We start from the raw sequence: 27,340 nt of genomic DNA, 5'->3' as shown, positions 1-27,340 counted from the left end.
GTCGTTAATGTGGGGGCTGAGATGATCATATGAACCTCTCAGGTGGCTGAATTCTGATTCCCAGCAGCTCTCCAGGAGGATCAAGTGAGATTACAGGTGTCTTAACATTCTGGCACTGTCCTGCCCTTGGGTGAGAGCCTGCTTACAGTTATGGCTGGACTCCCTGGGTTGAACCCTGAGAGGGAGTTGGCATCTGATATGCCAGGAAGGGAAGGGTGCCCTCACCAAGTGGCCCCACATACACATGCATAGAGTCCCTCACCAGTGAGCAGAGGTAGGACCTGGTGGCTGGTGTTTGAGCCACGGTCAGAGGACTCAGCTCAAGGGTCAAGTCCTATAAGCTGGTCCTCCTATTTCACTCCGTGGCCTGGAACAACTCCTTGGTTTCTTCAGAACCTCAGTTTTCTCATCTGTGAAATGAGACTGACCCCCCAAATTTCTTCATTTCTGTGTTTTTATTCTCCTCTCTGTGTTTTAATGGGGCTCTCCTGATGGCTCAGCAGGTAAAGAGTCTATCCGCAATGCAGGAGACACAGGAGACCAGGGTTCAATCCCTGGGTCAGAAAGATCCCTTGGTGGATGAAATGGCAACCCACTCCAGTACTCTTGCCAGGAGAAGTCCATGGACCAAGACCCTGGCAGGCTACAGTTCATAGGATCACAAAGAGTCGGACACAACTGAGCCGCTAAGCACATGTTTTTATAATCTAGAGAAACATTCCAAGTTCAAGAAAGCTCTATAATAGCCAAAGGTGACTAATAAGGAATAACTATATAAAATTCCCTATTTTAAAATCAGACCAAGCTTTTTAATTCGATGCTGGTCTCCTTAGCATATTGGGGTCTTTAATTTTTAAAAAAAGTATTTCTCAGAGTCCTCCCTGGTCCATGGATTTTAAGACCCCTGGTTCTGGACAGTACTAAGTTCTACTCCTTCCCCAAACCCCAGGGAGCACTGACATTCGGGTTAAACAAGTGCCATGGAAACCTCACAGCTTGGAGTAAGTTTTATTATTGGGCATTTATTGGAAACATCAAGGCGGTATTTGGAAGATCCTTCCTTTTCCTTCTTCCTTAATGAAAATAAAGTTCTCCATGGCCATTAATTTTAGTAAAATTCAAGTTCCAGTGACAGTGTTTTAAAAATATATGTTTTATTTAAACTTCACCAATCTGGGACAAGAATTTTCAGAGGAAAAGGCTGACTTACTTCTGCTTCCACTCTGGGTGATTCTGGGGTGATACACTCACCCATTTGGTCCCCAGACTGGCCAAGTTTAAGGAACAAATTAGGAAACAGGAGTTTTCCATCTTAGGAGACATAATCTCACATGCAACAATTTTAGGTATTAGAACTTCACCCTCATGGAAGCAGTTAATAGTTTTGAGAATTTGCCATGTGCCAGATATTGTGTTAAGTGATCCTAGATATTATCATAATAGTAATTAAAAATAATCCTTTCAGAAAAATGGGGCTCCATGAAGTTAAAGAACTAGCCCATGTTCATACAGTTGGTCAAAGAACTGGAATTCAAATCCAAATTATCTGCCTTCAAGACCAATGCTTTCCATAGGCCTATGCCTCCCATTCTTCTTGTGTTGGCTATTTCTGACTGTTTTCTTACAGAAGATGCTGTAACCATATAAGAGTCTTGCTGTGTTGTTATATAATCCTTTAGTTCTTTAATAGTTTTAAACTGTTTTCAGAGATTTTTATCTCGCCAGTGGCTTGTCTTTCCATGATCTTAACAGTGCCTTTCAAAGAGTTCTTCATTTTAACAAAGTCCAACTTACTTGTCTTTGATGGTGGATTACACTTTTGGTGTCATATCTAAGAAATCTTTGTCTAACTCAAGGTGACAAAGCCTTTCTCTTATATTTTCTCCTGGAAATATTACAGTTTTAGGACTTGTATTTAGGCACATTGATCCACTTAGTCTTAATTTCTATATATCTTGTGAGATGTGGAATGAAGTTCTTTTTTTACATATAGAGTTCCAATACCATTGGTTATAGACTGTCGTATCTTTACTGAATTGCTTTTGCACCATATGTGTTGATCTGTTGAGGGCACCCGCTCTCAGGATCTCTTTACTCTCTCTGTGTTAATGTCCCCCTGTCGTGATGACTGCAGCTTTGTCTCAAAGTCAAGTAGTGTGAGTCCTTCAACTTTGTCCTTCTTTTTTAAAATCATCTTGGAAATTCCAGGTTCTTTGTTATTTCTTTAGTTTTTAAGTATTCAAAGATATAAAACAGCATCTAGAAGTCTCAAGATAATTTCGAAATCAAAGTTAATAAAGAGTAGCACAGAAAATTTCCATAATCTAGCTTTATCAGGACTTGAGGCCTTCTGGATATCACATTCCATTTGGTTAATCAAAAATTGTCTTATCAATAGAGAGGGATTCATGGTTGCCGTGGGGAAGGGAAGAATTAAGTGTTTGGGATTAGCAAATGAAAACTGTTATATGCACAATAATAGAAAAACGAGGTCCTACTGTATAGCAGAGGGTACTACATTCAATATCCTGTGATAAACCATAATGAAAATGAATACACATATATAAAATGAATGGGCTTCCCAAGTTGTGCTGGTGGTGAAGAACACGCCTGTCAATGCAGAAAACATGAGATGTAGGTTTGATCCCTGAGTCAGGAAGAACCCCTTGAGGAAGAAATGGCACCCCACTCCAGTATTCTTGCCTGGAGAATCCCATGGACAGAGGAACCTGGTGGGCTACAGTCCACAGGGTTGAAAACAGTCGGACACAACTGAAGTGACTTAGCATGCATATATAACTGAATCACCTTGTTGCACAACAGAAGTTAACACAACACTGTAAATCAACTCTACTTCAATAAAAGTTTTTTTAATTTAAAAATAATTATTATATCTATCTTACATTGACTGCCAATTTTCAAAAAACTAGACTGTAAAAATTTATACCAACATTGTAGTGGACATGAGTTCAACTTTCATTGATGTTTCAGAAAATACTTTAGACCCTAGAGTATCTCGGTCATTGTAAGCATCAGTTCTCACTGTCCTAACAAAATGGGAAATTACTGACTAAAGAGAGCACATTTGGTTATTTTGCTGCCTGCCATGATATCTATGAATACTCTACTTTTGACTGGGGGACACCATCTTTCAAACATCTGAAATGTTACAACTGGCAGTTCTATGCATAACATTCTGTCTCTTCCAATAAACCATATTTGTATTTACTTTTAAACTTGTTATCTGCTGGGGACCATGAGAAGTACTATTGATTAAGCCGGTTGATTCCTGATAATGTTAGCCATCACTGCCGTGGTATGACATTGAGCAGATAACTCGTCCTCTTTGGGCCTCTGTCTTCATTTGTAAAATTAAAGGTTTGGACTAGTTAACCTTGAGTGTTGTAAAAACTGTTTTGTAGTATCTTTATTTTCTTAAAAATCACAACCCCTTAAAAAATAATTAAACAAATACTCTTAATGGCAAAAAGCACTGTGGTAAGTCAGAAAGTAGTGATCTTTTGATGCATCTCAGATTACCTAACCCCACTGCATGACCTTACTTTTAACTGTGGCCAACTCTGAGCAATGAAGATGGCATTTATGGTTACTGGTGCTGTGACATTTAGTGGCCCATGAAATCCCCATATTCTGAGAAGCTCTAAGTGTCTCAGGTCAAGGGAAGAATAAAGGAGAATGGTTGTAAGCCCAGATAGCTCCAAAGCCTCAGAGTACTCCTCAGTTAAACTTTCAAAGGTATCTTCAAAGATTTTCAAGATATCTTCACTTAGAAATGGCAACCCATTCCACTATTCTTGTCTGGAAAATTTCACGGACAGAGGAGCCTGGCAGGCTACAGTCCATGGGGTCGAAAAGAGTTGGACATGAGTAAGTGACTTTCACTGCACTTCACTTAATATTGAAACCAAGGGGACTTTAAACATCTACATCGGCTTTCCTATACTAGGGCACAACATATATGATTGTGAGCTCCGGTCATTCTCTAACTGGTCATTGCTGTCCTAATAGAATGAGAAACTTGGAGAATATGAAGTTTACTAGAGAATGTAGAATGTAGATATGAATTTAAATGATATAAGAAGTCTTTATTGAGCACTTACTGTGTGCAAGACGCTGTGTCATGCACTTCCAATGCATTGTATCATTTAATACACACAGCAATCTTGAAAAGTAGACATTATTGTCTTTTTATTACATATGAGGAAATGATGCACAGAGAGCTCCTGTTACTTGCCTCGGTGGCTCAGATGGTAAAGAATCTGCCTGCAATGCAGGAGGCCTGGGTTCAATCCCTGGGTCAGGAGAATCCCCTGGAGAAGGAATTAGCAAACCACTCCAGTATTCTTGCCTAGGGAAACCCCATGGACAGAGGAGCCTGGCAGGCTACAGTGCATGGGATCACAAAGAGTTGGACATGACTGATGACTGAGCAACTAACACACACTCAGAGCTGGTCTTCAATCCATATTTGTCTCAATCTAGGCTTCCTTGACTACCTCAGAGACAAGCTCTCAAAACTTGGCCAGCTTATTTAGAAAGTAAATGAATTTGTAGTATTAATTACAGGGATCTAGACCAAGAACACCAAGTACCGATGACTCACTCTTGGGTAAACTTGATGGAAGAAAGAACTCATAGAAAGTGTCCTGAAGAAATTGCTCTGAGATACATGAATGAGGTGAAGGACATGAATTGGCCCAGGGAGAAAGGTGAGATCATGCTGAGGAAACAGACTCTCTGAGGCCATGAAGATACAAATGCACAATTTGTGCATTCAGGAAGCGATATACAGACTGCTCACTGCAGGGCAATAGCCAGAAACAAAGCTGATGTCATAGGGGTGAAAATTCAAGAGATTTCCCTTTAATATGCTATGCCCTGGCAATCCACTCTTCAGTTCTTAAATACAAGAGGGAACATAATTAAAATTGCATTTGCTTTTACAATTTCTCCGACAACTCATGTAGGATACATATGGGCTTTTAAAGCATCAAGGAAAGTAAAGAGAGAATTTCTTAGCAAAACATATTTGCTACCCAACAAGTGATTTTCAGGAGTACGATGTAGTTTACCTTACTAAGGTCCTAGAGCCTTAATCGTCCAATGATGGGGCCTGGAAGCAGATTTCACCCAACTTTCAGAAATAGAGGCAACCAGCCCACTGCAGTTAAACTAATAGCTCATTCCCATCACCCCGGTCTTGTGCAGTGTGCATACACAAGGCAGACAAGAGAGACAGATTCAAGTCACGGGTGGGCAGTTAGAAAGCTCTCAACAATATGCATTAAAGTGAGTTGAGTTGAAGTTCACTTTCAGATAGCAACTGCTACTCCTGAGCAAGGGCTAACGTGTTTGGTGAACTCTCATTGGTCACTTCCATGATAAATCCGCAAATGTTAACTGAATATCTCTCCACGTTTTCTGAAGCATTCATCTTCTCTGTCTCTCTTTAACTCTCTTTTTAGTTCCAGAGACCTAATGACTTCTCACCCCCTTTCCGCTTTGGCACTGTGCCCAACGGCAGCACAGAGAGAAATATTCGCAATAACTATGCAGAAATGCATGCCTACATGGGGAAGTTCAACCAGAGAGGTGTCGATGATGCACTGCTCTCCCTGAAAACAGGGTAAGAACTGCTTCCAAGCTCAGAATCTTTGCTGTGTTGCTCACATTTCTTAAACATCCATGGAATAAGATGCACCATGTTTGTGTGCCATACCAAGTTCAAGCAAAGAAGACTGCATTTGCATTTTGTGGGTCCCCAGGTTAAATTGATAGTGTAATTCAGACCAGTGCATGGAGATTCCACTGGTATTATTCACTTATATATATTTTCAACAATTTCTGTTTTACTTGCATGAATGTAACCGTGAAATTAGAATGTAATAGATATAAAAGTCAAAGAGGAGAGTCGAGGCTAAAATTTATGTGTTACACACAAAATAAAGACCTGCTGACCTAAAAGTGAAATTGATTTTGGTGTCTTAGACAAGAAAAGAAACAATGAAAAGCGTGAAATCTTTTAGATAGCGAACAGTAAGAGTATGTTAACTGATCTCCAGTTCCAACAAAATTGGCAGTCTTTGATCCAGCTCTATAATCTAGGGTGGATTGTTCATTCAAGAGAACTCACGAACTGCAAATATGTTGGCTTACATAATTTCAGCCATGGCGGTTCCTTCCCTCGGAAGCCACAGCTGTGGAATAAGACTGACAGTTGAGCATGAGAGCTGCTGGAGTTTGGTCTCATAGCTGGTTTCCTGTGTTGTATGATGACTGGCAGCCCTTAGACCTCCTGGTGGTTCCTACTTGGAATGAGCCTCCCAGAGGCATGTTTACTTAAACACTGTTAGACTCTGTCTTATCGTTATCAAGACACAGCAGATTTCAGAAGGTGGGATCTAAATTTGGGGGACGGATGACTCTGGGTTATCTGGCCCCTGGTACAGTCACAGTTCTCAAGCCCTTCAGAGCTTTGACTTTCTGATGGACACCTTTCTAAAGGATACTCACGGACCTTTGGAAAAAACGTTCTGTATCTTGTCATGCCAGAAAGGGCTTCTTTTTTCTTAAGGAGAGGTAAAGCTAACTGAACTTGTAACAGTGCAGGTCATGATGCCTGCCTTTCTTTCTTGCAGACCTCTCTATTACCTATATGAATATATCTGAATTTCTACTCCATTTATTGTCTTTAAATACTGACCTATACCTTCCTGACCTTGCCCCTAGCCTTTCCCCCTTCCCTGCCTACTTCTCCTTGCAAAGCACTGTACATACAATGAGATTCTCATATGTTTGGGAACATGAGACATCTGAATTCTTCTGTATGTTGCATTGGCTGTGGTTTCACACATTCGCTCTTGACCTGAGCCTATAATGCCACCACCCCCAGCAACTCTCTCCTCTCCTTGTGCTGCAAAAAAAAAATACTAAAACCTTTCTGACCGCCAAAATAGCATTGCCCATCCAGTGCTCCTCGTCCACCTACACTTATCCCCACTCTGGACTGTAATGAACTGAGAAATGAAAAATGTTATGTAAGTCTAACCCATGCTATTTGTTGCTATCATTGTAATGGTTCCTTTTCATTATTTCTGTTATTATTTTTATTGATTCCTTTTTACTCCTTCTCCTTTTCAGACACAGCTTATGAGTTGGCTCCGGGCCCAACTTACATTCTCATCATTCCGAACAGGAGGGAAAAAAACTCCTCCTTTCAATCTGAAATCATATAAAGAACCACCTGGGAGTTCGGCTTTAGCTTCTGGCTGAGTTCCACCTTGAGCCCTGCTTTGAACCAATTCTCCCCATAGTCTGTTGGAGCCCTACTTCTTCATCTTAATGGCCCCATAGGTAGTTTTGTACTTGAATTCCTCCATTCGACTTGGTTTGTTTGCTCCTTTCTCGAACAGGAAACTGGATGCCTTCATCTACGATGCAGCTGTGCTGAACTACATGGCCGGTAGAGATGAGGGCTGCAAGCTGGTGACCATTGGCAGTGGGAAGGTCTTTGCCTCCACTGGTTATGGCATTGCTATCCAAAAAGACTCTGGATGGAAGCGCCAGGTGGACCTTGCTATCCTGCAGCTCTTCGGAGATGGTGAGTTAAAGAAAGGGAGTGTCTACTTGGCCTCTTCCTATGGCCAGTCCAAAACATCTACCCTTCTTCCTTCCCCGTCCCTCTAACCTCTGCATTTCCAGAAAAGCATTTCGTAGTATGCTAGGACATTGGGTGGTATATATTAGTTTTCTAAAGCTTCGTAATGAGGTTGTTGTTATTGTTCAGTGGCTTAGTCATATCCGACTCGTTGCAACCCCATGGACTGCAGCACTTCCTTGTCCTTCACTATCTCCCAGAGTATTGCTCAAACTCAGGTCCACCGAGTCAGTGATGGATGCCATCCAACCATCTCATCCTCTGTTGCCCACTTCTCCTCCTGCCTTCAATCTTTCCCAGCATGAGGGTTTTTTCTGACGAGTTAGTTCGTCACATCAGGTGGCCAAAGTATTGGAGCTTCAGCATCAGTCCTTCCAATGATTATTAAGGGTTGATTTCCTTTAGGATTGACTGGTTTGATCTCCTTGCAGTCCAAGGGATTCTCAAGAGTCTTCTCCAACATCACAATTCAGAAACATCAATTCTTCAGCACTCAGCCTTCTTTAGGGTCCAGCTCACGCATTCATACATGACTACTGGAAAAAACCATAGCTTTGACTATACAGACCTTTATACAGAGAGAAAGGTCCAGAGACCTTTTCTCTCTGGACCCAGAGAAAGGGCAAAGAAATCCATTCATGGCCGTTTGCTCATCCTTCCCTCTTCTGTTTTGCTTCTCTTGGTGGAAGAGGTAGGAAGCAGGGCCAGGTCCTCAGAGGCAGACACTGAAATCACTCGCCAGAGTGATTCCTTGAAGAGACAGCTTGCTCTGAGAATACCTCATCTCCTATTTTATTTTGCTCACACCTTCCACATCCCACTTCACTTTATTGCCTAAAGGACCTCCTTCTCCTGTCAGTCTCACAGAAGCTAATCCTGTTATAATGAGCAGCCTGACTGTACTTGGCCCCACAGGCCATCAACCCAGCAGTTCCCCAATTCCGTCTGGGGAATCTTTGCTGGTCGGGAGAAGACAACACAGCTGGATTGGCAGACTCCAGGTGAGGTCAGTTGTTCAGTTAAGAAAGTCATCCAAGTTTGATCCAAGAAATGAGCAAAAAGTGATTTGATGAACATTGGAAAGAGGATGGGGTTCTAGTGGAGTGTTCCAAGCCTTTTTAGTGTAAGAGCTTCTATCATGGTAATGTAGCTGTCACTTTAAGGCAATAACAGGGCCTCTATCCACAAGCAAGAGCAGCAGTAGAGACGATTTGCAAAAGTTACCAGAGCTCCATGGGCTTCCCAGTGGCTCAAACGGTAAAGAATCTGCCTGCAACGTAGTGGACCCAGGTTCAATCCCTGGGTTGGGAAGATCTCCTGAAGAAGGGAATGGCAACCCACTCCATTATTCTTGCCTGGAGAATTCCATGAACAGAGGAACTTGATGAGTCCATAGGGTCGCAAAGAGTTGGACACGACGAGCAACTAACACACACACACACACACACACACACACACACACACACACACACACACACACACACACACACCCCAGAGCTCCAGTCAGACTATGCAAACAAATTTCATGTTTTAAGCCAAACTGGCAATTTTCTTCATGAGATTTTCAGATTTTTGCTTCTCTAGAGTTAGATGCATTCTCAGGCTCATGGTTTCTTTTATTTCCCTCTTGCCTACAATTTCTACCTTTCTAGTTCCTAGTATCCACTGAAGTGGATCAAGGTTATTGTAACCTGGCATGACTTGAATTAATCAGAACTTCTCTAAGCAGCGTTAAAAGGAGACAGGTCCGAATTTGGTGGTCTCATTTTATTCCAGCTTCCCCCCTTTTCCTGTGAATATTTGTGTTTTCAACAAGAGATCAGGAAGTCTGAGGGCCTCTAGGGAATCAATCAATCTCTCCACCAATTTGTCTCTGTCTCTCCTCCCCCAACTCAAACTGCTTTGCACATTTTTTTGAGAGCAATTTTCTGAATCGCTTCTTCCATTATGTTGTTCCTCTCTGTCTACAAAAAAAAAAAAAAAAAAAAAACAACAGTGCAAAGTGCTTAGTCTGATACTCAGGTGCTCAGCAATCTTTCATCAACCTTTTGTATTCAGCTTCTTTTACCAGCTGTTGTTGTGTTTGAATTGTTCTGCCAGCCTTTCCCAAATACGACTTGTGTTTTTCTCCTTCCTCCCCTTGATCATGCTATTTCTGCTGCCTGGAGTGCCTTTTTGTACAATATCAATTAAAATTCACCCATTCACCATGCCCACCTCCAAATCCTACCTTCCTCCTGAAAACCCACTGGGCACCGCATCTTCAAAATTACCCTGACTAATTCAGGAAGCTTTTGTTACTTACATACAGCTTGTTGTACTGATTGTTTATATACCAATTTACACTGGGTAGCTAGGGCTTACCTGGCTCAGACGGTAAAGAATCTTCCTGCTATGTAGGACACCCAGGTTCTGTCCCTGGGTCGGGAAGATCCCCTGAAAGAGGAAATGACTGCCCACTCCAGTATTCTTACTTGGAGAATTCCATGGACAGAGGAGCTACAGTCCATGGGGTCTCAAAGAGTCTGACACAACTGAGAAACTAAAACTTTCACACGTTCATACAGGGCACAGAGGTAATGTCTTCTATCTTTGTATCACCTCTGATACCAACATTGTGTTTTCATTGACCACTTGTTGAATAACTTGATAAGTTTAACAATATTAATAAAATTACTAACCTCTCTTGGTTTTCTTTATGTCTCTTTCCCTCTCTCTCATATTTTCCTCTTTTCCCAACACCCCTTTCTCCCCCTCCCTTCCCTCCTTCCTACCCGGTCCCCAGGGGAGATGGAGGAGCTGGAAGCTCTGTGGCTCACAGGCATCTGCCACAATGAGAAGAACGAAGTCATGAGTAGCCAGCTGGACATCGACAACATGGCGGGTGTCTTCTACATGCTGGGGGCGGCCATGGCTCTCAGCCTCATCACCTTCATCTGCGAACACCTCTTCTATTGGCAGTTCCGGCACTGCTTTATGGGTGTCTGTTCTGGCAAGCCCGGCATGGTCTTCTCCATCAGCAGAGTAAGTGGTTTGATTTAGGTGCCTGGAACTTGGGGAAGGAAGCTTAGTCTAGTGCCATGCAAAGCAGAGAGTCCAGAGGGGAACTAATTCCAGCCTGAGACTGTGAAAGCAAGAAGCCACATCATGTACATTTCCCCAGGGGGTAGGATGACATCATTTCAAGTGGCTCAGAGAGCAGGTGATGCTGTTTTTCCTTCAAGAAACAGCTTTCTGTGTGGGGTTTGGGCATTTGGTTCTTAAAAAGAACTGGCAGAGCTATCAAAATGAAACATTTGGCCTTTCCCCAGGTGCCTTTCATCACTATTAGTTAATTCTGCATAGGCTGGATTAATCGTTTAATCCTTTTAAAAAAATCACATTTCTGTATAAATCATAACATATATCTCTCTTATTCTGACATGCAAATGTATATTGGTCGTTTCACCATCCCGCTTTATATTTTAACCATGTATGCATTTGGAGCATTCAGGAGCTTTACAGAACTTTCAGAAATAAGTCCTGACCTATTAAGAAATTTGCATTCCAGAAACTTCCTTAATTGGAGCAAGAGTACCACTCAAGTCCTTCTTTATTTAGTTCTCTTCTACATGTCTAGTCTAAAGTAAGATTTGGAGCACAGTGTTGAATATGAATAAAGGGTCACAGGGAAAAGGGGTTTTTTTTTTTCCCCTTAAAAAAGCAGACTTTTTGATTTTGTTAATGAAGTTATGAGATTCATTCATGAGAAGTGAACTCAGATGTCCTCTTAGAATAGAGGTCTAGGCTTCAGATGTAACCAACTTTGTCTCTAATGGGGTTATGTAAGAAAATGGAGTACTCATTAAGTTTTCCCATCTTTTGATCATTTTCCTGTAGTATTTTAGTTCTAGAGAAAAATGTCGTCTCTGTCTATGAGCTGCTTCAGGCCATTCAGTTACCTGGAAGCAAGAGACTTGTGGTCCCTAAGCCACCTTTTTGCACCTCGTGGCACTTTCCAAGACCCCAGAGAGGGGGCTGGCCACAGCGCAGGAAGCCTGTAGTAGAAATCCTATTTGTTGCCCCTCGACATAATCGATGGCTCTGAAGAGGACAAGTGCATTTTCTCCTGGCCATGATCAAGAAGGGTCAGAAAGAAGAAGAAAGCAGGAGAACCCTCTGTTTTTTTTTTAATGGGAGTATAATTGCTTTACAGTGTTGTGTTAGTTTGTGCTGTACAATGAAGTGGATCAGCTGTTTGTATACATAGATCCCCTCCCTCTTGGACCTCCCTCCCATCCCCACCCCTATCTCACTCCTCTAGTTCATCACAGAGCACCGAGCTGAGCTCCCTGTGCTGTACAGAAGCTTTCTACTAGCTACTTTACACATGGTAGTGTATATATCTTCTCTTCTGCACTTAGTTGTGTCCGACTCTTAGCAACCCCATGGAGTATAGCTTGCCAGGCTCCTCTGTCCATGGGACTCTTCAGGCAAGAATACTAGAGTGGGTTGCCATTTCCTACCCAGGGAATCTTTCCAACCTAGGAATTGAAGCCGCATGTCTTGCATCTCCTGTATTGGCAGGCGGATTCTTTACCACTCTGCCACCTGGGAAACCCCTACTGTATGTGTGTGTATATATATATATATATATTAATCTCCAATTCTCTTGTAGATCTCTTATCTTGTGGATGCCTCCAGGGCAGGGATGCTCATCTCATGCAAACCATCCTTCTTTCCCATCTAGCTGCCACTCTACTTTTGAATCTTCTCTCCTCTCATCCTCCTCCATCAGGACAGTCCCTTTCCAAATGAATCCCCCTTGTTTTAAAGACACTGTTCAAACAACCTCTTCTGCAAACATCTTCCCTTGCCAGGTGGAAAAGTTCCAAATATGTCCACCTTTCAAGGCAGGGAACTAGAGATTGGCAGGAGGTTGGCCTGACTTTAGACTTGAGCCCAAGCCTCTCCCTCTCCTGGACGGTGCTTTTTAGGGCTCTGCACAAGAAGCTACACACAGGGAGTTCTCAATCAATACTAATGTTAAGATACTAGTTATTTGTGATCACAGTGAGTGAGAAACTTAAAGGAGGGAACCAGGAGCTAAAGAGAATAAAGGAGAGCATTCGACAAGGGGATTCTTTTTTTTAAATTCATTTTATTGAAGTATAGTTGATTTCCAATATAAAATTGCACTGTACAGCAAAGTGATTCAATTATACATGTGCATACATTCTTTTTCACATTTGTTTTACATTATGGCTTATCACAGGATATTGAATATGGTTCTGTGCTATACAGTAGGACCTTGTTGTTTATCCATGTTATATACACTAGTTTGCCTCTGCCAACCCCAAGCTCTCACTCCATCCCTCCCCCACTACTCCTCTCCAGCAGGGGGATTCATGATTGCTATTTAGTCCTTAATATCTGTCCCAGGTCCTCCCTCCCATGGTGTAAGGCACAGCAGCAGAAATATCCTTCTTTGACCTCAAAGCTGCCTAATTGTCTCATTGAATTTGGTTCATGCTTGGCTCAGGGAGAGAATTGCTCAGCTGTGATCTGATGATCAAAATCCTAAAATCTGCTCAAAATTTGTCAGAACTGGAAATGAATGGCAATTGTGAGTGCTTGGGCTCCCCAGTCTTTACTGCCAGCCAGGGGTGACCAGCCAGGGCAGAACATCCCCAACATCTGTAGAGCATTGCTGTTGATTTCCAGAAGGCTGACAATGTTGTTTGCTATCAGTTGATATCACGGCCTCATTTTTGTGAAGCAAAAACCTCAGTATAGAAAGAAAAATCAGTGCAAATCAGTGGTGGAGTGAGGCATGAATCTCATGTCTTGCAATTCCAGTCCATTTGCTTAGAACACTTGGTGTATGTAGTGAGGCCCCTTTTAGAGAGCCAAGCCTATCCAATCAGACCGCCAGCTCATGTTGCATTCTAAGTTGCTTCAGTCATGTCTGACTCTTTGCGACTCTATGGACAGTAGCCTGCCAGGCTCCTCTGTCCATGGGATTCACCAGGCAGGAATACTGGAGTAGGTTGCCATTTCCTTCTCCAGGAGATCTCCCTGACCCAGGGATGGAACCCTGGTCTCTTACATCTCCTGCAGTGGAAGGCAGGGTCTTTACCACTAGCCCCACCTGGAAAACCCTAGGGTTCATGATGAGACTTGCTAAATGCTGGGGAATAAGGCAAGCAAATGGTAACCCACTCCAGTGGGTTCTTGCCTGGAGAATCCCATGGACAGAGGATCCTGGCCGGCTACAGTCCATGGGGTCCCAAAGAATCAAACACAACTGAGGGACTCATCACAGCACAGCACAAGGCAGGCAAGCTTCTAGCCACAGGTTTCTATGAGTGTGTAAGACCATCTCTTTCATGTTTTCCTGGACTTTTCTCATCCATTTAGGCAGTTAGCAGGGGTAGGGGATGCGCTTGAGGGCCCCTTCCAGCCTCGCCAGAGACCTAACCCGTCTCATCCTCTCTCTGCAGGGTATCTACAGCTGCATCCACGGCGTGGCCATCGAGGAGCGCCAATCCGTGATGAACTCCCCCACCGCCACCATGAACAACACGCACTCCAATATCCTGCGTCTGCTGCGCACGGCCAAGAACATGGCCAACCTGTCGGGTGTGAACGGCTCACCGCAGAGCGCCCTGGACTTCATCCGCCGCGAGTCGTCTGTCTATGACATCTCTGAGCACCGCCGCAGCTTCACGCACTCTGACTGCAAATCCTACAACAACCCGCCCTGCGAGGAGAACCTGTTCAGCGACTACATCAGTGAGGTGGAAAGGACTTTCGGGAACCTGCAGCTCAAGGACAGCAACGTGTACCAGGACCACTATCACCACCACCACCGGCCCCACAGCATCGGCAGCGCCAGCTCCATAGATGGGCTCTATGACTGCGACAACCCGCCCTTCACCACGCAGCCCCGGGCCCTGGGCAAGAAGCCCCTAGACATTGGCCTCCCCTCGTCCAAGCACAGCCAGCTCGGCGACCTGTACGGCAAGTTCTCGTTCAAGAGTGACCGCTACGGCGGCCACGACGACCTGATCCGCTCCGACGTGTCGGACATCTCCACCCACACGGTCACCTACGGCAACATCGAGGGCAACGCGGCCAAGAGACGGAAGCAGCAGTACAAGGATAGCCTGAAGAAGCGTCCGGCCTCGGCCAAGTCCCGCCGCGAGTTCGACGAGATAGAGCTGGCCTACCGCCGCCGGCCGCCCCGCTCCCCCGACCACAAGCGCTACTTTCGGGACAAGGATGGGCTGCGGGACTTCTACCTGGACCAGTTCCGTGCCAAGGAGACCTCGCCGCACTGGGAGCACGTGGACCTGACCGACCTCTACAAAGAGCGTGGCGAGGATTTCAAGCGCGACTCGGTGGGCGGCGGAGGACCCTGTACCAACCGAGCTCATCACCTTAAGCACGGCACGGGCGACAAACACGGCGGGGGGGGTCGTCGGCGGGGTCCCGGCCCCCTGGGAGAAGAACCTGACCAACGTGGACTGGGAGGAGCGCCCCGGGGGCAACTTCTGCCGCAGCTGTCCATCCAAGCTGCACAACTACTCCACGACGACGGCAGCAACGGCGGTGGTGGCTGGCCAGAACTCGGGCCGGCCGGCCTGCATCCGCTGCGAGGCGTGCAAGAAGGCCGGCAACCTGTACGACATCAGCGAGGACAACTCGCTGCAGGAGTTGGATCAGCCGGCCGCCCCGGTGGCGGCCGTGACGTCCGCCGCGTCTAAGTACCCGCAGAGCCCCACCAACTCCAAGGCGCAGAAGAAGCCCCGGAACAAGCTGCGGCGCCAACACTCCTACGACACGTTTGTGGACCTGCAGAAAGAAGAGGCCGCCCTGGCCCCGCGCAGCGTGAGCCTCAAGGACAAGGGCCGCTTCCTGGACGGCAGCCCCTACGCGCACATGTTCGAGATGCCGGCCGGCGAGAGCGCTTTCAGCAGCGGCAACGATGGCAAGGCGGCGGCGCCGGCCGCGGGACATCACCACCACGGCAACCCCGGCGGCGGAGGCGGCGGCGGCGGCGGCTACATGCTCAGCAAGTCGCTCTACCCCGACCGGGTCACGCAGAACCCTTTCATCCCCACTTTCGGGGACGACCAGTGCTTGCTCCACGGCAGCAAATCCTACTTCTTCAGGCAGCCCACGGTGGCGGGGGCGCCGAAGGCCAGGCCGGACTTCCGGGCCCTTGTGAGCAACAAGCCGGTGGTCTCGGCCCTGCACGGGGCTATGCCGGGCCGCTTCCAGAAAGACATCTGTATAGGGAACCAGTCCAACCCCTGTGTGCCTAACAACAAAAACCCCAGGGCTTTCAATGGCTCCAGCAATGGGCATGTGTATGAGAAACTGTCTAGTATTGAGTCTGATGTCTGAGTGAGGGAAGAGAGAGGCCGAAGGTGCGTCCGGGAGGGTCTGGCTGTGGGCGTGTGGCACGCATGTCACGGAGGGCGAACGGGGGGGTGAGGGGGCGAACTTGGTTCCCATTTGCTCCTTTCTTGTCGTTTTTATTTATTTTTGGGATCCCGGAGTTTTGATTCCTTCTGAGGGCGAGCCTGGTGACCAGCACCATCTCTGCTCCCGTTCCAGCCCCCTCTTCCTCTTCCTCCTCCTTCCCGTCTGTCCATCCTGTCCCGTTTCCCAGTTCCCGCGAGAAGATACGGTAGGCTGCCGTTCCCAGTTCCGGAGAGTGGATACGGTGGGCTGGCTCAGCTGGAGCCGAGAAGGCAGTGGCCGCAGGGGAGCTTGCTCCTGGCCTGGAAGGACTCTTTGCCACCCGGTTGGAGCGAAGCCAAGGAGAAGCAGGAGGAGGCCACGGGGAACGCAGGATACCTCTTGCTGAACTGATCTGTATGTGTAGGTGAGGAAGCAAAAGCATTCCCATAAGATCTATTAGCATACTGCCTGTAAATGAAAAGAGGCTTTTGCTAAATTCTTGTTGCTTAGATGGTGTGTGTTTGGGGATCAGGCGCCAAGCAGAGGGTGGGAAGCCATGTGTGTTTATATATAAGCCAAAAAAAAGAGTTTTCTTCAATTCCATGAGACTTATTGATGGTGAACTGGAGTGAAAAGTCATTGACAGATGATGAAAAGTACATTAGAGCATGTTTCGGGGCACATTAGAGGCTAAGAAGGAGGGACTGCCTGTGCGTGTGTGTCTATATACACTTGCACACCTGTTGTCTATACACAGCTGTTGTCAGGGGCCTATTTGTATAGAAGTCAACCGTGACCCCATAAAGCTGTTTCTTCAGTATCCCTAGGCAAGAGGCTTTTTTTGGCTTGTATACAAACAAAGATGGTCCTATGTTATCTGAATTATGGCTCTCTCTCCCCCTTCACCCTTCCTGAATAAGAAGACTGGAAGTTCTTGACGAGAAGTTTCTGTGGCCTAGACAAAACATATGGGTGAACATTCCTACAAGAGCAACATATACAAAACTAATTCCTTCATGGTTGCCAGTACTTTCAACCAGTCTTGGCCAAGAACTTTCCAGAAGGCTAAAAGGAAATAGAAGCAGTCAGGATTCTTTTGCACATAACCGAGGGCTTTGAGACCCTTAGCTGGCCAGTTTGCGGGAAGGAGCTAAAGGAACGCTTTGAAGGGCAAGGGGCATCGTTTATGATAGGGTAAGTGAGAGAGGGGGATGTTTTCAATGCTTTGATCCCTTCTTACTTAACCTGGAGCTAGGAGAGCAGGCTTGTTACCCCCTGAATTGGCCACAAGTGATATGGAACAGATAGTGCAGAGCTTTGAGCTTGCTCCTCAAGGACAGCTCATAAGACAGGGGAGGGAAGGGAAGAGATTTGGAAGAGGGGATGGGAGGCGGAGAGGGACTCCCCTGCTACCTCGTTGGGTCTGGCTCCCAGAGTATGTGACGTTGAGCCCAGTGTGGACACTCTGTAGAAGCCCCTCCTCCTTCCTGCAACACCTCCTTCATCTCCCATATCGAACTATTCAAGAATAAAAAATCATGTGTGTATATATATATATACACATATAAAACTCCAGGGATGAGGGTACTGGCAGACAGCAAATCCCCCTTCACTCAAAGTTGGAAACTGGAGAAGGGAAACGACTACGTGTCACTGCCAGTCCCGAAACTTGGGGTAGACGTGTTCCGGGGGTCAGTTCCACTCTTCCGCCGCCATCCTCCCCTCTCCCCAGGTGGCAGCCAAAGAGCCGGGTCAGTTTGGAAGCTTGGCCGCAGGATCTCCATGTTACCCACAGGACACATAAACCAGAAAGGTGCTCATCCTCCTCTAAAGGAAGCTGCCATGTCTCTTGGAGAAATCCCACCCACCCCAACTCACCCGCTTCCTCATCGCCCCACCCCCGTCCTTGACTGCACCCCCCGCCCTCCTTGATTTTTACCTCAGTGTCTTTCATTTTCAAGCCAACCGAAGGCCTTGTAAAGCTTTGTTTTCTTTCTAAAACGAACCTGGGGGCAAGGGGCTGAACCTCTCACAGATTTGGAGAGGAGCACGGAGTGCTTTACCTTAGGTTGAAGGAAGGACTTGGAGCGAGAGGACAGAGGGCGTGAGGTGTCTCCAGGAGGAAGAAGGCGAAGGGCCATCAAACATTCTTCACCCTGACTCGATCCCAGGTCAGGGGCTCCTCCCTCACTCTTCCTCTTACCTCACCCCTTTCAAATAAAAAACCAAACCAACTGTAGCGAACAGCAATCTAGAACAAAGGGGGCTCTGTCGTCTCCCATTGGTGATAGAAATCAAGATGGTGTTTATTTCATATGTAAATATTTTGTTTTCTAATTCATTTTGTATAGATAAAGTGTTCTCTTGTGAGTATTCAGGGTGTTGGCTGGAGGGAGCGGGGTGGGGATGGGAATGAAGGGGGAAGTGTTTTGTTAAGGGGTTTCATTTTCTGTTTCGGGGGGAGTTTTGTACGGCTTTGGCTGCAGGGTGTCTGGAGAACAGTGAGCGGAAGTGGAGGCCACAGTAGTGACGAAGCTGGGGAAGGGTTGTGGGTCCTTGCCACCCACCTCACCAGTCTTCTCACTGGCCTGTGAGAGGTAGTCATAGGCGTCGGGTATGACTGGGCTTGGCTTGGGTCCAGTTTGGCTTCAGGCAAACCCCAGGCCCAGCTTCTATCTTCCAGGTGGACCACAGATCACCAGCATCCGTGCCAGATCAAGCTGGTGGTGCCATATTTCTCCTGTGGGCATCTAGGGTAGGAAAGATTCCCCAAAGGGCTTAAACCAGAATTGAGGTCAAAGCAATCTCTCCTCTTGATGTGGCTAAGAGATTTCAGGAAGCTCTGTCTTGAGAAATCTCCCCGCAGCTCAGTCTTTTCTCCCTAGTACCTGGGCTCCAGCCTTCTTCCTGTCCACTTCCTTCCTCCTGAGAAATCACCACCACAGGCACACCTGGAAAATTCCCATGAAGTCTCCTTCCTGGAAACATGTGATATCTGGTTATGGGAGGGTAACTGTGGATCTGTGTCTTACAAATTTGCATGCTTTTCCGGAAAAGATGACCAGATCTGCTCCAAACTCAGTGGCCAGGAGATTCTCTTAGAAAGGTTACAGAGTTGGTTTTAGAGGTGGAAGGGTGAGTCCGGGAAGGACAGTGCCTGTAGTGACTTTATATTTGCCTTGTCCTCACTTCCACCATCAAGAAAGAACTGTTTGTCTCAAGCCAGGTGTTCAGAACCTGACCTGGGGTTGACCAGACAAGTAGAATTTCTTTCACTGGGTTGTTGTCTCTGTGAAGGGTGGTAGCCGTCTCTCTCTTTGTACCGCAGGAAGAAATTTCCAAATCCATTTCACTGGGATATTACATTACATTTCTGTCCAGTCGTCCCATCATCAAAAATTGTTGGCTGGTTAATTTCATTTCTCTAAAACCCTCTTTGGCCCCAATTGGTCACTTCTCTTCAACTGGATGTTTGAATTAAGCCCAAATAAGATATTCACAGCCTGCCCAAGAAATCTTACAGAAAGGAAGGCTGAGCAATGCCAAGTTCTAGATGTTACTTCCTTCCAAAATAAGAAGCCAGGAAAATCCGTGAGGATGAATTCCGCTATCAGCCCCATCTCTTCCACAGATGGGTCTGGACAAAGACTCAATCTATCCAAACTGTGAGATTCCACAGACACCCTCAGGAGGGCTAATGGTTCCAAGCTTCTTCAGAATCTGTGCTTTCTATCTCTTGTGTCCTCCATCATTCCCTTCCACTGTGGAAGTGAGTTGGTAGGTGTTGTCCTGTATCCCTCCTCTCGGTGGCCATGCTGAAATTTCAGCATTTCTACCGACATCAGATAATCTGACCCTTGAATTTGCCTGAATTAAGAGTGTGCACACCCTTCAGAGTGACGCATGTACAGTGGATCTTGTAATTTCAAAATATGTCACTGTGTATCTTCAGCCAGAATGTGGGAAACATCCTTGATGTGGGTTTCCCCTGTACTGGCCACAGCCATGTTGTATTGAGGGAGAGAAAAATTCCCAAATGATTCCATTAAATGTTGGTGATGTCAGTAGTGCCAAAACGCATGTGTAATGTGATACAAATAGGAGTCGTCTAGAAAATTAAGGGACTATCACCCGCCCAGTCTTCCGTGGCCATCAGAGAGTCTCCCATGGGTGAATTCTCTGCATGGGAGGTGAAGACACTGTGTTGCCAAAACGCAGCGTGCTGGTCACCTGCACATCTCATTTAAGAACTAGGGTTTCTTTATTTTTGTTTTGAATTTAATTTGTTTGTTCTTTGCTTAGTTCAGGATTTAGGCACAGAATAGCCAGATTGTTTGGGCAATAGCCTTTGGAAAAAAGCTATTCCAGAACTCACTTTATTCTTTTAATTTCCATCTCTTTAAAAAAAAAAAAAAAAAAAGCCCTGTCTGTTTGACACGCTGTGTGTGTCTGGTGTTAAGAATGATTCAGATGTGTGAACAAATGATGCAGCTGCAGTGCTATTGATGAATGCATTCGGGATTTCTAGGTATGTGGCCGTACCTTCTATGCTGTCTGAACCCAAAGCCATATAAGAAATGTGTACTCAGTAGATTGCCAAATACTGGTTGAGCGTTTCATTCTTCACTTGAGTGTCAAGAGACTCTCCTCTCTGTCTAAGGAACTCTGTGGATGAGAAGCAGCTCAGGGTAGGCAGTTACACTGGAATGGGTCTGGCCTTACAAATGGCATATGGCCCATGGTGTGACTTCAGGGATCCTGAGAAGACCTTTCCTTTTTATTCCTCAGCCTCACTCCAACTACTGTCCTCCTACACAGAGTTATCCCTTTAGCCCTGAGCTGCTCATCTGGCATTTAAGTGAAAGTCATCCCAGGAAGGGTGCCATATTAAGCCATATTAGACATTTAGATATTGAAACACCTAGCTTACATTAGGGTTCTCACTTCCTTTCCTGGGAATAAAGTGATGGTAGAGGAGAAGAGGGAGAGGGTTAAGAATGCTGAGAGTTACAGAGTAGGGAGGAAAGAGATAGATTCCAGAGTGTAAAGACATGTAAACCATCTCATCTTTCTCTCGCTTTTATTTAAGGCTCATGTGACACAGAAATAAGACTCCCAGTTGGGAATCATTTCCAATAAGCTGTCACATGAGTGTGTAGTTTATAAATTTCTAACAGTGATACCTGGTAGGACAGGCCAAGGGCTTTGACTCCTTCTGTAGGGAGTGGAAGACTGATGTTTCTCCTCTGTCACAGGTTACTGAGTAGACAGCTGGAAAGATCAAATTATGACAGCAAAAAGTTACTGTAATGACAGTAACTTCTGTCTTCTGTCCCAGTTCAATTAATCTTCCCATGTAACCGGGTGGTTCTGGGTTCTCCACTTTCTACCTCCATAGAGGGGTGATCCCAACACACACTAACTGATAAGGAGTTCCAGGACAAGGTACAGTTTAACCAATGGGCAGTTCTTTTTTAGACCTAACAGGTGTTTTGGACATCGCTAAAATGTAGATTCGTCAGTCTGAGAATTTCTAATAATATTCTAGGTCTAGGGTTTCATTCTAGTTTGGGGGTTCCAGTATTATGTAAAATCCCAGGATGTCTGCATATGTCCCCCCTCCAGCCCATTCCAACCACATTGACTTAATCACACAGGGGCCCAGTGGGTACTATGACCTAGGTGCTCTCGTGACAAAGAATACCCCAAAAAACCTTAAATGAAAAGCAGTGCTCTTTCCCTGCCTTGGAGAGATTAGTTTGGGGCCTCTAATTTACAATGCTGAGGCAAGGAAAGAGAGTTTTGCCCAAAGGGTGATGGATTAGGCTAGCAGTCCTGAGACTAAGTGGGCAGAATTAGGAGTCATCCATGTTTCTCTGCCAGTCTGTCCATTTCCATCTATCTTTGAGCTCATCACAGTGAGTTTCTGGTTCTGTTCTGTGCTTTACAATAGAATTGCTGGTGTGGTTCTGAGGGTGAGGACTCCTGATGAGAACTGAAAGTAGAAAGCAGAGCAAACGAATAGAATTCCCTAGGGCCTTGGAACTCGTGTGTTGAATTTGGGCTTTGGCAAAAGTGAAAGAAATGGAGCTCACTGCAAGGATTAAGGGTACAATTAAAAAGCACAACACCAAGTCCATTACAAATCCGTTACTTGAAAAATTTGGTCTCCGCAGTTTAAACCTGAACTCTCTTTTTGTAATTATTTTAGCGTTGTGATTTACAGGGTGGAGTAGATTCCAGTACTACACAGGAGAAAAATAAAATAAAATCTCTGGTTAAATGTGTTAGTGCAATTAAACCAGTGTCTACTGAATGCCTATTACGCCCCTGGGCTGGTGCTGTGAAGAATATAAAAGAGTTTAAAATGGAGTATATTATACTCACATATAATATGTGAACACAAAAGCATACAGTATTTGAATGTATGCACTATGTATGTATAAATAGGTGTGCATAAATGGGTAGATTTATACATGCAAGTTGAATTTTTTCTCGTTTCAGGGTATGAGTCAAATATATTATGCATTGTATTATCTTAAAAACACTGCAGAGATCTAGCTCTCCCCATAGTGGCCACACCCAAATCCTTCTTTCAGAATTATTCTGCCTCCCAGTGCTTAAACTCTGAAAATTTTCTCTCTGCCCTCTACCTGGCCTTTTCTATAATCCTGTCTGCCTTTTTTCCAGGTCCCTCTGTTGTTCTGGTCCATAAACCCCTCTGATTTCATTTACGTCTCTCCTTGGTCTCTCCCTGTGGTCACCCATATCAACAACACCCTCCCCAGCTGTGTCTCTTCCTCTCACCTTCTCACCACACCTACTTTGTTTTTAACTCTGTATCCCATTCTCCCAACATCTACTCCATCTCCAGGAACAGAAGGTCAAAACCTATGCCAGAGTGCACAGATCGGATCCATTTAACTGCACCTAACCCCTGTCCAGCTCAGATGTCTTTTTTATTCTCCAATTTTGACTCCCCATCACATCTTCCAAGTGTTTGTTAAATTTGTTTTTATTTTCATTTTCACCTCATCTCTTCCTACTGTATTACTAACAAAAGATATCAGATTTTACAAATTTCTCACATGATCTCTCCTGTCTACCTTTAAATTTCTCCTGTGCTTCAATTCGTCTTTACCATCCTCCCTCCCAGCTCAGTGCCCCTCTTCCCGGTACTGATACTCACCCTTTGATCTCTTCTATGACGCCCCAGCCATCAGCAGTTCTTTCTGCTGCGTCTTTCATCTTTTCCCCACACCTGCCTACAACCGTCTCTAAAAACAGTCAATCCTGTCATCATCTCCAAAAACAAATCCTGCAATAGTCTCTAAAACCAAAACTTCTGTCAATACAGTTAGATCCTTGAATTCCTATCCTATCTCCAATTTTTTCACTTACAAGCTTCTCAAAAGGGTTGTCTTTCTTTCTTCATTTCCTCTCTTAATGCTTGTGATTTAACTTTAAAAATGGGCTTCATCCTGTCACTCCACTTAAACTACTGTGGCAACCTTCCAATGAAAGTCTTAGACTTCTTGTTATAAAATCTAATAATTTTTTGTTTGTTTTATTTCTGCTCCTCAGTCTTATGGATATTACCCTAAATTTACTGCTGGGTAGCAGCACATTCTGTAGAGTCTTCTTTTAAAAATTTTATTTATTTTTTAATTGAAGGATAATTGCTTTACAGAATTTTGTTGTTTTCTGTCAAACCTCCACATGAATCAGTCATAGGTATACATATATCCCCTCTGTCTTGAACTTCCTTCCCATATCCCTCCCCATCCCACCCCTCTAGGTTGATACAAAGACCCTGTTTGAGTTTCCTGAAACATACAGCAAATTCCCCTTGGCTATCTATTTTACATATGGTAATGTAAGTTTCCATGTTATTCTCTCCATACATCTCACCTTCTCCTCCCCTCTCCCCAGGTCCATAAGTCTGTTCCCTATGTCTGTTTTACCATTGCTGCCCTGCAAATAAGTTCTTCAGTACCATCTTTCTAGATCCCATATATATGTGTTAGTATGAGATATTTATCTTTGTCTTTCTGACTTTCACACTCTATAATAAGCTCTAGGTTCATCCATCTCATTAGAACTGACTCAAACATGCTCCTTTTTATGGCTGAGCAATATTCCATTATGTATATGTACCACAGTTTCTTTATCCATTCATCTGTCGATGGACGTCTAAATTGCTTCCATGTTCTAGCTATTGTAAATAGTAGCAGCACGTTCTGATTTTGATCCTAGACCTCTGGCCCTCTCTGTGTGTTCCCTCACTGATTCCTGCTCTTAGTCCTGTCCCCTCAGCCTCAACTTGCTGGGATGTTCTGAGCTTGACCCTCTTCTCCTTTCCTCTATGCTTCTATGGCAACCTTTCTATTTTCCACAACTTCAACAACTCTCTGGGTGAGGATGACGTCTAAATACTGCCTCCTAGACATGACTTTTTGCTTCAGCTTAATGCACAAATTTCCAGCCATGTCTCTAAATGTGAAGGGATTCATAGTATTGGAAGGTCACCTCTGATCTTATGGCCCTCCTGTTTGTTTAGTTTCTGAGCTCCATTCATCCTTCCCACCACCTAACATTGGTGGTCTAGTGAGCAGTCTGTCCTATTCTTTCTGGTCAGCGTCAGTTGTTGTTTGACCCCCTCAACAAACTCTCAGAGCTGGTATTGTCTTTTCACTCAAGCTGCTCTGGTGACCAATCATGTTCCCTTCTCCTCACCAGCCTTCTCTGTAACTTTCATTTTGTCATCAAGCATGAGTTATTCTTCCATGGGAGGCATCTTCTGCTACTGTGTGCTAATTTAACGCATCCTTTAGAGAACCAAACTCAAATATGTTACAGGCAGTGACAAGTCTGTTCTTCAAAAAAGTGAACAAATTCCATTCTTCACTGAGATAGAAGGGGCTGGAGGAATTATTATGGGCAAGATGGGGCAGAATGAGACAACTTGGGAGGCACCCTAATGAAAATTAAAATGTAAATCTGGGGGAGAAGTGTTCATCTCAAAGGCCCGGTTAAGTCTAGATGGTCCTATTTCAGGAAATGGGGTAGTTTAATGTTTTAGAGCAAAATCCAGCTCATTCTGTTATGACACTTTTTTTAAAACCAGTGAAAGAAATAGTCTGATAATAGCTGGTGGAAGGGTCGAGAGGTGCCATCCTCATGAAAAAGGACATTCATGAATCTCTCTTGGTCAAGTGGAATGAAGAGACTTCCAGGGAACTCAGAATATATCCAGAACATCTACGAGGTGTTCATGTCAGTTTTTTTTTGCCTACAAATACTTACAGAAGTGGAGGAAAGTTAGCGTAGGAGGAAGGGAAAACACGGGGTCCTCCAATGGAGCATGGTTTTGCGTCAGGTGCCAGGAACTGCACCTGAGTCTCTTTGGCCCCCTCTCCTTGGTTACTGGTGTTGATGGTAGCTTTAGAAAAGGACTCAAAGCTGATGCCCTTCTAGGTGTCTGTTCCTTTGATCCTTCCCAGGGCAGGAAAATTCAAACTTGGAGCTTGTTTCCTGGGTATAATTGGAGTAAAGATGGAATCACACTTCTCATTTTCCCCTCTCCACTTGTAATCTGAGATGCAGCTGGTTCAGAAGCACTTTCTGAAGCATCTTCCTGCCCATGTGTAGCCTGGAAGTTGTTTGATCCAAAGCCAGAAATACCAGGAAGGCAACAGCTATATAGGGCAGTGCCAGGGAAGCGAGAACCCCATCACAGAAGCCTTCAGCAGTAACCGTGCCCCTCCCGGCAGGAGGGAGAAACCTGGATGCCACCAAACATGTGCTGTCCTGGATGTCCGCAGGGAGTCAAGGCACGCAGGCCAGCCCTGAGCCCACCCCCAGGCAGAGACTGGGTAACAGGGAACCTAAGCCCCACGCTGTGGCTCCATCGCCTTCTCTGTGTTGAGATGCACAGTCTCCAAGATCTACCAGGAGCAGAGCATCATGGGATGCAGCCCCAGGATTCTGAGTGTGCTGGGCTGCCCGCTGATCTCAGATAAGAATATTTCCTGTTTCCAGAGGGGACAATTTTTTAATTTTTTGAAAGACTCAAACATGCCTGCCTGAAACCTCAGTCTTCTACAGACTCGACTTTGTAGTCAACTCCCAATGTCATCGGCACGTTTTCATTGTCTTTGATCATTTTCTTTCGAAATCAAGGGCTATTCGAATGTTCCCTTTGGCTGTGAGGTAGAACCATACGAAAATCAGAGGCTCGGCCTTGCCGGCTCTGTCTGAGCTATGCTCTTTGTTGCTTATAAATTGCTTCCACAGATTCCACCCCCCAACAGCCTGACAACACCTAATTTGGTCTCTGTCATGTTTGTGCACCTCCCCAACACACATCACAAACACACACGCACAGACTCACTCTCCTAACAAATAGACCCCACATTGCCAACGTCACTCACATTATCGGGGAGCAGGGGTGCATCTTTGGTAGATGAAAGTGTTCGTTTGGAACTCGATGGATATATTACAGCCTGTGATTCCCCTGGGCTCTTCATAGGCTGTGGATGGCTGTTACCTCAAGGTTTGACTGCGTGTCTAGGCTTTATGTGAAGGGAGCATTTCTTCCTAATAGAACAACGTTTTTGCCCTGCTGCCCGTCCCTGCTGAACCCTGTGGAATCCGTGTCGTCCTCTGATGTCCCGTTAGTGCTCAGTGTGAAGAGGGTGGAGATGCAGAAGCCATTCTCTGCAAGGACAGACAGGCTTGCTGCTTAGATAAATAACATCTCCACATGTACCCGCATCTCCTCTTTGACAACAATGTGAGCGGGGGTGGTGAGGTCTGCCTTCAGTGGGGACAGAAATGGCAAACATACCTTGGGAGATTCAATAATTTTTCTTCTCCCGGTGTTGAGAGCAGGGAAAATATCAAGACTTCATGTCAGCAGGAAGCAAAGAGGCTAGAGAGGCATCCAGACAGAACTCTTATTGCAAAAAACATAAAATGGCAAAAAACACCCTTTCTTTCATGCGGACGCAATTGGAAGATAGCCAGGGCACTTACAGCCGTGTTTTCCCTTGCTCACATGTCCTCTTACATTCTTGTTCTCAGTTCAAGGATCTCAAGGTGCTCTATATTCTAACTTAACCCTCAGAACAGCCACACCCATGCACACATACAGTGTTAGAATGAGACTCTGAGAGAGCACAAGGCTGTCACGTGTGCTTGGTATTCATG

The 27,340-nt window shown here is 45.2% G+C and overlaps 1 protein-coding gene across 1 annotated transcript in view; it reads left to right on the top strand.

Annotated features, from left to right (window-relative positions):
• The window catches only part of GRIN2B (glutamate ionotropic receptor NMDA type subunit 2B), a 480,842-nt gene extending 464,652 nt beyond the window's left edge, over nt 1–16,190 (top strand). Inside the window, 5 exon segments of the mRNA XM_043882346.1 lie at nt 5,487–5,647; nt 7,434–7,621; nt 10,464–10,702; nt 14,161–15,132; nt 15,134–16,190. Of these exon segments, the coding sequence (XP_043738281.1) occupies nt 5,487–5,647; nt 7,434–7,621; nt 10,464–10,702; nt 14,161–15,132; nt 15,134–16,069 (2,496 nt within the window). The 3' untranslated portion in view covers nt 16,070–16,190.
• The last annotated feature ends 11,150 nt before the right edge of the window (nt 16,191–27,340 follow it).

Source organism: Cervus elaphus, chromosome 22 (assembly GCF_910594005.1).
Source record: "Cervus elaphus chromosome 22, mCerEla1.1, whole genome shotgun sequence".
Lineage (NCBI taxonomy): Eukaryota > Metazoa > Chordata > Mammalia > Artiodactyla > Cervidae > Cervus > Cervus elaphus.
Note: the sequence above shows the minus strand (reverse complement) of the source record. Positions and strands in the feature narration are given on the sequence as shown.